Raw genomic sequence first — 17,789 nt, forward strand, 5'->3', positions numbered from 1 at the left:
TCAATCAGGGATAATAAGGTATACATTTTGTAGCTTTTATTTAAAAAAAAAACCACCATTCTTTGACACTGAAATGCATAATGTTTTTAGCTCACCTGAACCGAAGGTTCAAGTGAGCTTTTCTGATCGCTTTTTGTCCGTCGTCTGTCTGTCCGTCTGTCTGTCTGTTAAACTTTTCACATTTTCGACTTCTTCTCCAGAACCACTGGGCCAATTTCAACCAAACATGGCCAAAAGCATCCTTGGGTGAAGGGCTTTCAAGTTTGTTCAAATGAAGGGCCATGTTCCTTTCAAAGGGGAGATAATCACAAAAATGCAAAAATAGGGTGGGGTCATTTAAAAATCTTCTTCTCAATAACCACTGGGCCAGAAGAGCTGAAATTTACCTGAAAGCTTTCTGACATATTGCAGATTCAAGTTTGTTCAAATCATGGCCCCCGGTGGTAGGATGGGGCCACAAGGGGGGGTCAAAGTTTTACATACAAATATATAGGGAAAAACTTTGAAAATCTTCTTCTCAAGAACCACTAAACCAGAAAAGCTGAGATTTACATGAAAGCTTCCTGACATAATGCAGATTCAAGTTTGTTCAAATCATAGGCCCCTGGGGTTGGATGGGGCCACAATAGGGGATCAAAGTTTTACATACAAATATATAGGAAAAATCTTCTCAATAATCACTGAGCCAGAAAAGCTGATTTTTACATGAAAACTTTCTGACATAGTGCAGATTCAAGTTTGTTCAAATCATGGCCCCCGGTGGTAGGATGGGGCCACAAGGGGGGGGGGGGTCAAAGTTTTACATACAAATATATAGGGAAAAACTTTGAAAATCTTCTTCTCAAGAACCACTAAACCAGAAAAGCTGAGATTTACATGAAAGCTTCCTGACATAATGCAGATTCAAGTTTGTTCAAATCATAGGCCCCTGGGGTTGGATGGGGCCACAATAGGGGATCAAAGTTTTACATACAAATATATAGGAAAAATCTTCTCAATAATCACTGAGCCAGAAAAGCTGATTTTTACATGAAAACTTTCTGACATAGTGCAGATTCAAGTTTGTTCAAATCATGGCCCCCGGGGGTAGGATGGGGCCACAAGGGGGATCAAAGTTTTACATACAAATATATAGTTAAAATCTTTTTCTCAATAACCACTGAGTCAGAAAAGCTGATATTTACAAGAAAACTTTCTGACATAGTGCAGATTCAAGTTTGTTCAAATCATGGCCCTCGGGGGGTAGGATGGGGCCACAAGTGGGGGGGGTCAAAGTTTTACATACAAATATAGGAAAAAGCTTTAAAAATCTTCTTCTCAAGAACCATTGGGCCAAAGAAGTTGACATTTACATGAAAGCTTTCTGACATAGTGTATATTCAAGTTTGCAAAGGGTAGTTTGGGTCATAATAGGGACTAAGGTTTTACATGCAAATATATATGGAAAGTCTTCGGATATGGGCCAAGGTGACTCAGGTGAGCGATGTGACCCATGGGTCTCTTGTTAACAATGCAGTTAGCTTTGACCGTTTGATATTGTAAAATGGAAGTTGCTAACGAAAAAAAAACTGCTTTAGTTAATACAGACTAACTACAATGTTGTAAAACTGGTAAGTTTATACGATATCCATATCTAATTAAACCAATCGGGCTTCTTCGTTGGGATATCATTAGCATGCATTTTAAAATAAACTTTGGAATGTACAATGATTCTGAATGCGTCAAAGGTGTGTATCGATTCAATTCTCCTTTCATAAAGGCAGTTCATTTTATTTTTTCATTGATACATACGATGTAAATAATGGTACAATGTACATGTGTATTGAACTGACACTCATATTAGTAGTATGCTTTGTCTCTACATAGAGGTCAAAGCGTAACAAGAGTACCACAAACCCTGTGAACATTCTTACATATGGTGTTTTTCTTAAGCCATAATTTGTAGAACTTTGCTTCAGGTAGTATCCGTCATCATTTTTTAACTCATCCCTGGGGGTAGAAGTTCTGACTCCAGGGCAAGAACAAACTTGGTATACAGTTTATGTGTGAAACATTTAAGTAACTTGCATCTTCTTTAATGCTATTCATACTACATGTAAATTGAATTTAAATAAATACATGTATTTAAAAGGAGCAAGTCTGCTAGTCCTTTACCAAAATTGTAAATTAGTTCCAGGGTGGGGCCAAAATTATTATAGTGATTATTATCTTTATCATTTGAAAGACCTCTTTAATTTTGCTGATACTGTATTAAAATTAAATGCATATTTAGGGAATGCAGAAAAAGATGTACCAAAATGTGAATTTTGCAACTAAAGACTTTTGACTCTAGGATGGGTTGAAAATAGTGTTAATGTAACATAGGCACTTTATGGGCATTTGGGTTTTAAGAACACATCTTGTTTCGTACTGTTGCTAAATATTAGAATTATTAGCTTAGTTATTCAGAACATGACTTTTCTCTCTATAGTTTAGACATGTAGTCCTTGGGGACTGTGATCCTTATAACTAATACTCGGGTAATCGACAAGGCATATGGGCATATATAACCTGACTTATATACATATTCACTGGATGGACACTATATAGATGTACTTGTGAGTAGAAATGCAGTTTCCTGTTGTACTTCCCAACATGCATCACTGTGTGTCTGTTTGTTACAGCTGTGTCATTGTGCATGTCTTTATTCATGTATATTGTAACACTTGTACAATATTACCCCCCCCCCCCCCCCCGAGTAAATCTTAGATCTTGTAAACAATTCATAAGACTAACTTTATGGTTGACGTTGTCTTTCCTCAGTAATGCGTGTATCAGAACGTATAACTTGAGAACAAAATGAACTTAGTCACAAAATATGTTTGTCTGATCTCTTTAATTAATATTATGTGGGAAAACTACATAAAATCTGGTAAAGCTATAGCGTGTCAAACGTTGCGATATTTGATTTTTCATTTATATTGTATAATTTTTCATTTGTGTTGTATATTTTCGGTATTGTATAATTTTTCATTTGTGTTGATTAGTTGGATTTGTTACGAAGGATTTCATTACCAAGTTTAGCCAGTACCTTGTTAAAAACGAGCGAGGTATCCCGGATATTTAACCAAACGATTTTTGGGCAGGACTTGTTTGTTTGTTTTTCTTCCCTTTGTGAATGTTCCCTTATACTGAGACGTCACTAGCTGTAGGTGAAGTACTACAAATTTAGATCTTCCGGTGTGCTTAGCGTTCAGGGCCCTGACATAAAGCATATGTTTTTTAAGATCATATCCGAAAGATTCGTAAATGCTGAACGTTTGACGAATGGGCAATCACAACGTATGGTTACGTCTACGGTTTGACGCTGCCATGACAGCGTCGGACTGACGGCCTCCCGGTAACGAGGTAAACGATATACGTGTATCTCCGAGCTACCGCGACCAACTAGTTAAACATGTTGTTAACAGTGACGTATCTAGTGCTGGGCACACGCCCCCTCACAAATATATATCCAATATATTAGAAATATGTCAAAAAAGTATATACCCTTGCCATTTTATTTTGCTAGAACCCAGTAATTTCAGGTAACTTTGTCCCCCCTAGGCCTGGCCCCACCAAGGTTTCGACCTAAACTAACGGGGGTCTCAAGACAACCCCCAAGATACTCGTCCATTTAATGCCCCAACCCTTGTTAAATACGAGGGAAAATTCGAATATCGCTATTCGTAATAGACGTATTACATTAATAAATGACATTTTTCACATCAACAAGATTTTGTCATTCAGACCCACCAAACTAGCACACACTGTGTTGACAAAAAAGCGATTTCAGTTTCCGAGGGGGGAACTTCACACCATTGCATTTAGCAAATACCATGGTTCCTGGGCTGGACCTCGGGTAAACCACTTGGAAAATCTCGCACATTACCCAATTTGATAGCCTAAAGATTAAATCCTTTGTAACAAACCAAAAAACATACAATCCTTCGAATACAATACCAATGATAAATTATGAAAAACAGATCAAATTAAAAACTTTATAGAATACAAATAAACAGTTTTACAACACAAATGAACAATTATACAGTACAAATGGAAAATATCGAATACAAGTGAAACAAATCTACAATACAACTGAAAAATATACAACACTAATAAAACAGTATGCAAAATAAATGATTTTTTCTGCAATACAAATGAACAATTACACAATACAAATGAAAAAAAAATCAAATACTGCAACATTTTACATGTCCTTCAAAACTACCAGAGGTAAAAATACGTTCCAAGAATTCTCAACAATAGAAATTTATAAAACCGATGTATGGAACCCCGACATGTTAATCAAGGTGTTACTATAGTGTGCTAAGTATGGACGTTGACGCCCCTCCCACTACAGAAGACCCGGAAACTACTAGGGTTTTCCCTTTTATTATTAGACTTTACCCCCACCCCACTGAATCTTGGTTTTGTAGGTAAATGTGCCGTTTTGGATGCAGATACGTACAATCTGAATTATGTGAGATGTTCAGCACCCACCGGCTGTCCGAGTAAGGTATACATAGCCTCAGACGTTTACAAATGTAAGTAAAGAATACATGTATAATGCAGTATTGTCATTTACAAATAATCAAGTGATAAATGTGTGCGCGTCCAAATAGTATGGACTTCTTTATTTATTGAATTTTACTTTTTTGTTTATTAGATAAGGCATGCTATGAAAATATTTACAGGTAAGTTATTCATTAAATCATTACTATTTGTATATTTTTTCAGAATGTATGTACATTTTGTTCCTTTGTATTTAAAGGAAAATTGCGTAGGAAACCCTTCAACACGACATTTATATTTATGCTTCATCATGATGCACAATCTCACCGCGGCTCTGTTTTTGCTGAGTAATGATCAATTAAATCAATACTAGTGTAGTGATGAAAAATGTCATTTATTGAAAATGACGAAAATCATAAAAAAAATATATAAAACATAATAGTGGGTCAGACTAAAAGCTAATTACACAATACAAAATGGTATTTCAATATACTGATCCCCAAAAATTACAAATGCACAAAAATACAAACTGTATACAGCAAAAAGATGAAACATAAAAGAATGAAAATTACAAATGTAAGTAAGGAAGGAAATCTGGGGTGGTGGTGGGTGTGCTGAAATTTTATGTTGCTTTACAACTGTTGTAAGTGAGAATGACCAAATATTCAAAGATCACTTACGGACCTGTATCAAATCACGTGATCATGAGGATCAATTTCTATTGGTTATTAGCATTAAGAGGGTTGAAATTAGACCATGGAAAAGTGTGGAATTACATAACCAACTACAGAAAAGCTGCAGTTCTTAAGAAGTGGGGAAAATTACATAACCTGACACCTGCATCACCAGCTGCAGGGATTACCAGGCAATTGTCTAAAGCATTAACCAAACTAAAAAGTTACCAATACAATTAAATCAGTATATTTACTAACTTACATTGTCCACCCAAAACCCTTGTTTAATTTGGTATATCTACATACTAATATACAATAAAACAGCATTCAACACATAAATGTAATTATTTACATGATTGTTGTAGTTTGTATATGTACATGGTCTATGTATCATCAGTATGTGTACCATTTTATATTGCGTGTACTTCAGAGTTGGATTTCAAATAGGAAAATTGTAATTGTTTTGGTCAAGAATGTTGGTAAGAATTTGTTTTAAGTTTTGAAATTAAAATCAAAGATCCCAATCGTCATGCGTTAAAACGTCAACCAAAACAAAATGTGTCTTACATAATTTGTAATAACTGAAGAATACAATGCTTTTAAACAATGGTACTAATTACACGCACAGTTGTCAGTCTTCATATAACCAGAGTTATAGAACTTTAACCGTGAACAGTGAGGTATAATTCATGAAATACCCAAATAACATCCCCATCACAAAGCAAATGAATTAAACTCTTCTCACCATGCCTGGCTGGCTGTCATTCATATCTACAGTACATATTCGCGTAGCGTACATTGGACTACAATATTCTACACAGTGGCTTGCATGTACAACATCTCCCTATATTTAGTATCATAATACTCAGTGTTGTTCTGGAGTTGTGTTTCTCAATATTATCCTGAAATATGATTGGACTTTGCTCTAAATATGATATGTTGGCTCAGTTTAGACTATAAATAGGAAGAATGCTTTGTGAGAGCAATTTATATACATTATAGCAAGCGGCCCCTGGATTTCTTGTTATTTGCTGGTGTCGAGAAACATTGTTCCTCGCGATCATGAAACAGGACAGGAAAAAATGCAATACTTTAAAATTGTTTTACGGTTTAAGTAAGCCTACGGCCCTCGGGCTGATATTGGAGTCTCGGGCTGATATTGGAGTCTCGGGCTGATATTGGAGTCTCGGGTTGACATGGAGTGTGATACAGATTTGGCAATGTATTATTCTGTATGTATCAAGGTTTTTACTACAGTAACGTAATGTACCAAATATACTTTAATGTACCTTTAAAATCCAAGAAAGTAACCAGCATGTGATAAAAAGAATATAATTTTATAAGATCATCTCCCGGACTCCGTATCAAAATTAAAAAAAAAACCATCATAAACAATATACCGTTCGTATACAATATCTAAGCATTATAAAAGCGCAGTATATGATGAATAAAATATCACATGCTAAAAGTCATATCAGCCCTCGGGCCCCATATCAACCCTCGGGCTAATAAGACATGATATGGATTTTCGCATTTACATTTTAATATTTTCTATCGAGTTTGGTTTATAGTTTCCAAAGTTGTAAATTACATGGCCTGTGGGGTAAGGGTATTGGTACGGGGGTGTGGCAAAAATGGTAATAGTGATTAAATGTAAGTGTTTATAATTGAATATTTTAACTTCTTGTCACTGTCATTCCATATGTGATAAATTCTCGAGAGGTGTTAAACAATATAAAATCGATCAATATTCTTGTTACAATGTAACTACCTTTCCACTTCATTTCGAATTTGGTATGAAGCAACAATGAGAAAAAGGAAATATAAATTGTAAATTTCAGGACTCTTATAATACAGCCCTGGGCCTAAGAGGCTGGGTAAAAATTGACCAATTTTCAAACATCTTTTCTACAACCACACATGTGTATGGAAAACTAAATGCATTGTCATGTAGAACCAGACGGCCTCTAAAATTGTAAATTTCATGATCCCAGGAATGGGGAACATGGTACCAGGGTGGGGTCAAAATGGCCATAGTATATAAAATGTTCGTTAACAATTGAAGATTTTGAACTTCTTGATAGCTTCTTAACGACATTTCCAATTCTTTTCAGATTTGATTTGAAGCATATTTTGGACAGGGGGAAATAAATTTAAATTTCTGGGCTCCTGCACCCCGGAGGCCGTATGGGCGGAGCGAAAACTGTCAAATATTTACCAGTTTTCAAAAATCTTCTTTACAATTTTCCTTTATATTAGGTAAAGTCTTTCATCAATATGAACACTTTCGGGGGTTTGTGTTTAACGAACACATCTTGTTTTATACTGCTGCTGAATTTTAGAATATTTAACTTAGATGTAAAACTTATACGGTACCAATATTGATGCACCAGATGCGCATTTCGACAAATAATGTCTCTTCAGTGATCCTCAACGGAAATGTTTGAAATCCGAAATAAAAATAAACTATTAAACAATAAGCTATTTTGGGGGAAAACAGTGCCAAAAACTGGAGGATAAGAGCTATGCATGAGGGAGATAATCCTTAATTTTGAAATGAATTTCTAAATTTTACCAGAGCAATTAAATATGCATCCGTATTTTCAAGCTAGTAACGAAGTACTTAGCTCCTGGGCTGTAGAGTCCACCAGCAGAGGCCTCGACCCAGGAGTCATAGATGCAAGATATACTGAACTAGAAAATTGTAGATTTCATAACCCTTGGGTCTATTGATACGTTCAACTAATACTTAGGTGACCAGTAAGGCCTCTTTTTATTATTATATAAAAAAAAAAATTAATTTATGAATTTCGTACAGGGGAAATGCATATAGAAAATGGATATGCAAGCCTTTGTCAGATATTTTAAAATACCTCACCCTGGGCCAGGAATTCTGGTGCTACACTGTAGTACATGGTGATATATGGCTCATATAGTGGAAGTATATTGTCTCTCTTGTCCCCGTCCAGGAAGATGGGTACATGTTGTCATATGTTGGCTGATACTCTGTGGTCCGACCGATTGCTAGAGAATTTCGAGTCCAATGGTCACCAAACACCGTACGTAGGTACTAGTAATGCAATGGCCATCAAACACCTTGGGTACATGACTATTTGATAACCCCTATTGATTTTCAAGGTCAATCTAATTGAAATTAGATGTTAGATCCGCTTGCATACTCGCTACACAAACATCTAACAACATCCCGTAGAGGGTCACGTCAGAGGTCAAATTCGATTGACCAATGAAATCACCGCTGGCAAAATCATTGAATGTTTGTTGATAAGTCAAGAGTGATACCGAATTTGACCTCTGACGTGACCCTCTATGGGATGTTTTTAGATGTTTGTGTAGCGAGTATGCAAGCGGATCCAACATCTGATTTTAATTAGATTGTTTCAAGGTGAAACAGTTATTTTGTAGTGGAGGGATGGTAAAAGTTCACAAGTGGATATGTCTGAGTGCAAGGTTTTTGGTCATTGTCTAAGGATACAGCAAAACCTCGTATTTCGCATTAGGGTTGCCGATGATCAGGAGTGTGTTGAGAACTCGAACCATGCTCAATTTGCTATGACCAAGGTCATTTATGAACATAAATTACTTTAGAGAACTGAATTTAAACACATCCAGGTTTCAATAATAACTTATCAACACACAGAACTTCTAATGTACGTATGTCGGTTTTTTTTTATCTTCTTAGTGTTGAATCTACAACCATTCCTAACATATCGAAACCTGAACAACAAATTAAAGAAAACACGTAAGTAACTGTACAGATGTAGGTCAGGTCATCTTGTCGGTGGATTGCACAGTTCTACATGTTCGTAGATCTTGCAAGTAATTAGTATAATTATGGAGATTGTATTATTTGATACTTTACAGGTAGTTTTGTTATCAATAGAGGAAGAACCCCATTGATATTAGGGTCAAGGTCACTACGGGACTTCAACGGAAAAGCTTGTAGACACTTTACAGACCCCATATTTTGCTTCATTGATTTTTTCACATGTATTTGTTTTTATCAAAAGAGGAAGAACCTTTTGGATTTTTGAGTAAAAGTTCAAGGTCACCACGGGACTTTGTAGGAAAAAGCTTGCGGAGCTCTTGTTTTTATTATAATGCAAGTCTCAGCACGCTTGGGTAATCTCCCGCGAAAGTACCAATGTGTAATTACATGTAATCACGACTACAGTTGCAATTAAAGTGGTGATAGAAATACTATCTTTGTTTACTTGTAGGACTAACCATTCTTACCAAGCTGTTGGGTCACAAGATGTGTTTGCTATTGCAATAATCAGTGTATTCATATTCGTATTCGTCATCACCATTGCTTTCACCGTTTGGAGGAACAAGTTTCAGCGTATTAGAAAACTACCTGGTAAAATAATAAAAACAAGTGCAAAATTCAATCATTGGGTTTACTTAACAATTTGATTTCAGAAAAGTGATTCCATGGAATATTAGTGCCAACAGTCCAGGTATTTTACAATCCCCCTTTTTTACCCATTCAGATTCTGCAGAAGACCCAAGGAGCCTATTACATGAATGTCAAGACGAATTAAAGGGTAAGGTGAACAGTTATTTACAGTCTCGGACAGAACAAATGAACGGTGAAGATAACAAACAGTGATCAATCTCATAACTCCTATAAAGGTGAAGATAACAAACAGTGATCAATCTCATAACTCCTATAAAGGTGAAGATAACGAACAGTGATCAATCTCATAACTCCTATAAAGGTGAAGATAACAAACAGTGATCAATCTCATAACTCCTATAAAGGTGAAGATAACAAACAGTGATCAATCTCATAACTCCTATAAAGGTGAAGATAACGAACAGTGATCAATCTCATAACTCATATAAAGGTGAAGATAACAAACAGTGATCAATCTCATAACTCATATAAAGGTGAAGATAACAAACAGTGATCAATCTCATAACTCCTATAAAGGTGAAGATAACAAACAGTGATCAATCTCATAACTCCTATAAAGGTGAAGATAACAAACAGTGATCAATCTCATAACTCCTATAAAGGTGAAGATAACAAACAGTGATCAATCTCATAACTCCTATAAAGGTGAAGATAACGAACAGTGATCAATCTCATAACTCCTACAAGTAATACAAAGTAAATAGTTGGGCAAACACGGACCCATGGACACACCAGAGGTGGAACGGGTGCCTAGGAGGAGTAAGTATTCCCTGTCGACCGGTCACACCCGCCGTGAGCCCTATATCCTGATCAGGTAAACGGGGTTATCCGTAGTCAAAATCAGTATACCAAGTACGGCCTAACAATCGGTATGAATCAATAGACGAGATGTCAAAATGCTAAACATGGGCTCCAAATTAACCACTGACAAATTGCTTCAATATCAAAATGTATTAATTATTGTATCCTGTTTTATTGGCTACATCATCAGGACACAGTGCACTACGTGGATGTATTCAGTGGAATAAGATTGAAATACAAAATTTTTATTCCATATAAATTAATTTGTTCATTTACATTATTTTCTATTCGTGCAATACTTTTAATTAAAACATTGTTATGACGTCAGTTCTTTGTCATGACAGTACTTTATTTTTCATACTGTACTGAACATAGTCCAGTATTATTAAGAGCAGGCCAATATTATGAGAAATACTGGACTGACAGTAAAAACCAGGAACAAAGACCACTCTTCGTTGTGCGAGAAAACATATTTATTATACATCAAATTCAATATTCAAGGCGTGAAATATTCCAGTAAATTATACGAAATGAGTGTTTCATGTATAATCCGATTTTACCGTATATGAAATCGTTTAGGCACCACAGTTATAACTCCATGTCACAATCATTCATTTAAACACATGCACATTAAAGTCGCAAATTCACTGTTACATCCCCGGCAGTGATGTTTATTTCTTTTTCTGATCCATAGGAAACACTTTCATTGAGCTTCACTTTCTTCGGCTCCGGCGGGGACACTGGACGGTTTCTGAATCAAATCACTTTATTGCAGTTGATGTACCCCGACTGGGACGTCGTACCATACATTCCCCTTAGGAGCGATTTTTGATCCGAGATAAAATGCATTGCATTTTTCACTTCTAGGGCTACAAATGATTAAAAAGAAATTTGTATACAACAAAAATGAAACAAGCAAAATAAATAATGTGCAAAAAAAATTGTTAATATATTTAGGAGAATCTGTAGAAATAATGAATAATCTTACCGCAAACTCATGTACTTTTCAATCATCTGAATCCATTTCTTCAAGGCACCCGGACTAAATGCTAAAAGAGGGATGCGGCTTCTGTTTTTATACCACTTATAGGCCTACGTGTCAGTATCATATCAGGGTTCCCAGAAAGGAATGTGGGAAACCAATGTTTTGTTTTTTCTAAAAGATTCTTTCCGAACACCCTTTACGTAGCCTCATTTTTCACCCAAAAAAGAAAACCAGTTTTGTTGAGTACAGTCTTCAGACAATAGAAGCATTCGAATCGCTTTCCATGAAGAACAAAACCCTGTTTTGAGGAGTATTTTATTATGACAATTGAAATGATGAGCTAACAGTTACTATAATGGTTGTCCCTGACTAGTTGATAACCCATATTTTTCACATCACTACAGACATTCTGACGATATTTTTCACCATCATTACATGTACATGCATTATTATTGTAAAGTTTGTCCTTTACAATATTGCCACACGAAAAGGGGTCATATTTGTTTCCAAAACATTCGTTGTTTGTTTTGGTATTTGTCAGAGCATCTACTGTCACTTTTCACCAATCTTTGACAAAGAAAAAATTATGATCTACATACATATATATGCAGATCGGCACGTGATACGCTGGTGACCATTAAAGACCGTAGACCTATTGTCTAATATTACGAAACTGTAGTGCCCATTATATTGGATTTCTTATTTCAGCATTGAATTACATGCAAGATTCTGTTTATCATGTTTTGCAGAAGAGCAAGCGACACGAAGGATCACAATTCTTGCGAAGTATCTTCAATCTCGCCTTGTAGTACTGCATGAGGATACACTCCTGCAAAATAAACTGAAAATGCATTCTGAATCACTGAAGGAACATTTTCCAAAACAATTAAACGATATTATGCAATTTAGTTCAGCTGACGTAAAGAAGATGACTCTAAATATCGTTTATATGCTGCTTACAAATTTTTCTGACCTCACGCGTCCCGGTTCTGGGTGGGGCTACAAGCCTGATTCTACCGATACCTCCCTTGGTGCAGACATAGAGAGAATAAGGATCTTTTTCAACGGCTATTTGGATAACAGATATTGCGATTTTACTGAATCGGAAAGTGTTCTTACAAGATTAAGAAAATCTTATGGTGATGTTGACGACCAAATGGACATAGATTTGGCGAAAGAGTCAAAAATCAATTGTAAGTATAGTTCATAACTTTGCAACATCCAGTCTACATTTATTCATAGCACCCTTAACTAAAGTTGTAACAATATTAATCGAGCATAAGGATCATTCACCACATTGCATTGATATCTTTATAATTAAAATGGTGCGCATGTACATGTGTTAGTTGTATTCAGTGCCTCAATCGATTCGACACCACAGAGTCCACATATACATCTGTTTCGTACTTAGATATTTTAAAGAAAATAAATATTAATGGCAAAGTAAAAACTCAACCTTATGACAAACGGGATGATTTCAGCTTCTCCATATTCAACTTTCCATATTTATATAGCAATATTCCATTCTCACTTGCATATGGTGCTTATATATCTCAACTGATTCGATACACAAGAGCTTGATCTACGCATGATCAGTGTTCAAATCGAGGCAGGCTACTGACAAACAAATCGATGTCACAGGGGGGTCAACAGTCTCGTTTAAAGTAAGCATTCCCAAATTCTATGATCGTTATAATAATCTAGTTTGCCAATATAATTTATCATTGGGTCAAATGCTGTCTGACGTGTTTCATACTGATTATTAGGTCGTTCTTGGCACACTGATTTGACTACGAATTACTCAGTTTACCTGATCAAGATATCGGGCTCACGGCGGGTGTGACCGATCAACAGGGGATGCTTACTCCCCTTAGACACCTGATTTCACCTCTGGTATATCAAGGGGTCCGTATTTGTCCAGCTCTCTATTTTGTATTCCTTATAGGATCGAGTTATGAGATTGATCACTGTTCGTTTTCTTCACCTTTCATTCATACGAGAAATCTCAATTTGAGGGGCGATGATTAACAGTGTCTACAAAAAAAACCCAAACAAACCAGAGTCCCCCCACCCCCGGTGCCTTATATTAATCAGACGTCAGATTTGATTCAATTACTATGTACATAATTTATTCTTCAATTGTTAGTATAATTATTTTAAAGTATCAATAGGGTAGCTACGCTTTGAAATTGGGATTTTTGTTAAGACCGGAAGTTATCAGCTGAGGTCGAGTTATCTTTTCTTGGCCTAGGAATTAAAAACTGTGCAGCAAGCTGGGGTTTTAGAAAACTATTTATACTGGGAATATTTGGAATATGTTAGTCAGGATAAGTTCTAGGATATACTTTGCATCAGCGCATACGAGATTTGTATAACTTTTCTCAAGTAAGGTGGGTTTTTTTTTTACGTTGCTTACAAATTGTGTGATTCTTCCCTTGTGTATTTATTACATGTGTGATAGCGAACAGAGCGGATAAGAGGCCTCTGTGCTTTAGTCAAGAAAAATATTTCACTTGTTACTGAAAACATACTCTCAATGTGAAAGTATAATCCACACGAAGTATTGTAACCGCTTACATGTATCGTGTCTCCCCTCTTTCAGAGGAAGACATATTGTTTTGGTACTTTCTGTGTCACAAAATCTTTTCAAATGGTTTGTGAACACTTCGCCTCTGTGGCTTATCGGAGTTCATAATATCTATGTTTCTGCTCATGCTTTCTCCTCCATACCATGCAGTACATTAAGGGGAGACGGTTTCGTTTGGAGCACTTCCAATTTGGTTAATCGGGGAGACATTTGTTTATCAAAAAAGCAATCTCTAGTAATTAGAGCGTTCAATTCGCGAACGAAATCCTGTGTTCGAGCACTGCTCATGTCATAGCTGCGTCTAATCTAAGACATATAAATATATTCGCCAAACGATCTGCAGTTAGAAGATATGTTCAGGTTTCTCGGATATGACCCTCAAAACAATGGTCCTGCGTCGTGATATGCGTTTGCACGTTAAAGAACCCTTACTGATACGGCCCTGGGTGCCAATCATAACATGTAGTTCTAACTTGGTGATCACTGGTACTTTACCCAGAGCTGATAACGTCTCGATATGGTTTTAAAAAACCCTCTAAGAGATGTAAAACAAACAAGCGACACAGCCAATGAATTTCCGTTTTACTGTTGGGGTACATATGCATTTATTTAATGTCGTAAGTTTTCATTTCAGATGTTAAAGTTAAACCTAATTGTTTCGAAGAAAACGGAATTGTTGTAACGAAAGCCATCAAGGAAATTTTCAAAAAGCTGGATACAAAAAGAATAGTAATCTGCCGCGGAGCTATAGGATGTGGAAAGACAACATCTATGGTCCACGTAACCGAAAAGTATAAGCAAGAGGGTTGGAAGATAAAATGGATGACTGAATTGATGGATAATATGGTGCCGCTCTCTGAAGAAAAAACAGTTTTATGTTGCGATAATTTATTTGGAACCTTTGGATGTGAGGCCTTTTCGCCAGATATATATAAAAACTTTGACAATTTCCTTGAGTCTATTTTAAAGGATGACAATATGGTATGTAAAGTTTTACTTTGTATTCATACGCATGTACTTGACGAAATTAAAGCACATGTGGACTGTAAATACCTGCAAAATACTAGCATGTTTGTAGACATGGATGACCTGTCAGAGTCCGAGATCCTTCTTATTTACCAATTACAAAGACACCAGAATAACAAAACTGACACAAAAGTAGATGAGACCACCTCGTATGAGACAGTACTACATCTTCTTTCATCTGGATCTGGTATTGTTGGAAAACCCTTTCAAACACTGATGTTTGCAACACTGCCTGACACTTTCTTGAAGCAATCGTTCTGTAAAGCTCCACTGGAACTTTTGACAGAACACTTTCAATACCTTGGTGAAAAAGAACGCGAACTGTTTCTCTCACTGTTCTATATCATGTGCGTTATGGTGTATGATAAGACAAGAGAAATTGATCAGAAGGAATCGAGCGCCATTAGTCCTACCCTGGATAAAAACACGGTGGATAGTTATCTGAAGCAGTTAGTTCCATATTTGCATCAAGACGAACATACAGCAAAAATCAAACACGAAATCTTTTCCATTGCTTTATTCCATACATATTTCTCTACTGTTCCGAAGTGGTCAGTTTTTAAACCTTGTAACATTGGTATGGTGTTACAACTTGTTCGGCAAGCCGATGCAGATGTCCAAACACATAACTTTGCAGTTGATCTACCAACAGAGTCTTTGCATTTCTTGAGATCGATTCCTAAAGAAAAGATTACCGCTAGAATACAAAACAGCGGAAATCCTATTCTCAAAACAATAGAGCCCGTGAAAGTTAAACGCTGACAGCAGACAACTATACGACTTTATATATACATATAATCAAACAAGTTGCTGTCCTTCAAGAGTAGACAGCGATACGTGGACCCTAGGCATGTGTTTCCAACAGAATCTTAACATTCTACGTTTAAATCAAATGTGTTGTAAAATTAACAGATTTCTTTTTGAAACATGCAAATAATTATGCAAATACTAGTATATATTTCATTACAAGAGACCCACAGGCCTTATCGGTCACCTGAGTACTAGTAAAATAGCATGTATATTAAAACAAAAGTACGTATCATCTATCCTTCTGTGTTTAGTAAACCAGAAGTGATAACAGAATTAGATAGGTTACATCAGGAATATGTTTTGGTTCCAGCTGACAAAGCTAGTAACAACATTGTCTTTGTTTGTAAGGCTCATTATTACAACTGTATTTTCAACGAACTTGGCATTAATTCCACTTTTGGTAATCGTATTTGTCGCAATATCCCATTATCACCTGCATATGGTGTTTATATATCTCAACCGATTCGATATGCAAGAGCTTGTTCTGCGTATAGTCAGTTTTTAAATCGAGGTAAGCTACTGACAACAAAGTTGATGGTACAGGGGTTTCAACAGTCTCGATTGAAGTCAGCATTTAGCAAATGCTATGGTCTCTATAACGATCTAGTTCGTCAATACAACCTATCATTGGGTCAAATGATGTCTGACGTGTTTCATGCCGATTGTTAGGCCGTTCTTGGTACACTGATATTGACTGCGGATAACTCCGTTTACCTGATCAGGATATAGGGCTCACGGCGGGTGTGACCGGTCAACAGGGGATGCTTACTCCTCCTAGGCACCTGATCTGGTGTGTCCAGGAGTCCGTGTTTGCCCAACTATCTCTATTTGTATTGCTTATAGGAGTTATGAGATTGATCAGTGTTCGGTATCTTCACCTTGCATCACTACTCCCAAGGGCTATGAAATCTAGAAAAACAAATCCTGTTCTGAATATCTAACTTAAATTCTAATGTCCAGCAACAGTACATGTTGGAGGGAGGGTAAAGTATAAATTTCAGGACATCTGCAAGGATGGAGCAGAAATTGACCAATGTTAAAAATATTCCTTACATTTGTAAGAAAATCTGGTCATGTAGAGCTGGAAGGCCTCTACCGAAATTGTAAATTTCATGATATCCAGGGTAAACGTTCTGACTCCAGGATGGGGCCAAACTAGGTGCTAGTATTTTGTGTTTATGTGTAAACCATTTGAAAATAGCATAGATCTTCTTCAATGCTATGCCGTGGGCCTCTTGTTAGTTAAATATTTTAGATGAAACAATTCCAGTTCCATCCCCTCAAAGTTCTGTTTTTATATGTCAGTATTGAAAAGATTAATTGGAGAAAGGGGACCAGACTTATGGCTTTCATAACGGACTAGGATTACTTTTCAATATTTACGTACTTCATATTGGATAGAATGAATAGATATAAAAATCAACGGGGTTCGAATTGACTGCTACTTAACATGTCTACCTCTACAAACATAATCAATTGAAGATATGCGTTTTCGGTTCACATGCGGCTTTAATAAATGTTTGGACAGAAATACGGTATACTGGAAAAATGTTAGGAATTTTTTGATATTATGATGAAAGAATACAACGACCTACGCCGATTTAGTTTTTATAATTGGTGGATTTGTAAATCTCTGGTATGTCCAAATATTCCCCCAGTGAGCTACATATCTGTAGATGCACATGTAATTCCGAAGTAGGGAGATGGCTGAAATAGCTTATTTCTACTGCTGAATCCCATTCACTTCTTATTGAATAGAATATTGTCGATATAAAAATTCCGAATTGTAGGTACGTTTATCATGTTCTGTGTTGTATCTGTGTGTTTGGTTGAATAAAGTTGTGTAACAACGTCTTATATTTTCATTATAAAGTAAAATGCAAAACTCTTGCATGATAAATTTACATTTGATTTATCGTGATGCAATGACTTTTT

The 17,789-nt window shown here is 36.2% G+C and overlaps 1 protein-coding gene across 3 annotated transcripts in view; it reads left to right on the plus strand.

The window, feature by feature from the left end:
* The window catches only part of LOC125674988 (uncharacterized), a 37,927-nt gene that overhangs the window by 2,171 nt on the left and 17,967 nt on the right, over positions 1 to 17,789 (plus strand). The window contains exons 2-8 of one of the 3 annotated variants that reach the window (XM_056165557.1): positions 4,458 to 4,565; positions 4,688 to 4,715; positions 8,908 to 8,967; positions 9,446 to 9,585; positions 9,719 to 9,772; positions 12,181 to 12,624; positions 14,653 to 17,708. In XM_056165557.1, the coding sequence (XP_056021532.1) occupies positions 4,458 to 4,565; positions 4,688 to 4,715; positions 8,908 to 8,967; positions 9,446 to 9,585; positions 9,719 to 9,772; positions 12,181 to 12,624; positions 14,653 to 15,806 (1,988 nt within the window). In that variant the 3' untranslated portion in view covers positions 15,807 to 17,708. Of the gene's footprint in view, positions 1 to 4,457; positions 4,566 to 4,687; positions 4,716 to 8,907; positions 8,968 to 9,445; positions 9,586 to 9,718; positions 9,773 to 12,180; positions 12,625 to 14,652; positions 17,709 to 17,789 lie in introns of those variants that run through there. The other 2 variants (XM_048912451.2, XM_048912457.2) reach the window with 2 other exon arrangements.

Source organism: Ostrea edulis, chromosome 1 (genome assembly GCF_947568905.1).
Source record: "Ostrea edulis chromosome 1, xbOstEdul1.1, whole genome shotgun sequence".
Taxonomy (NCBI): domain Eukaryota; kingdom Metazoa; phylum Mollusca; class Bivalvia; order Ostreida; family Ostreidae; genus Ostrea; species Ostrea edulis.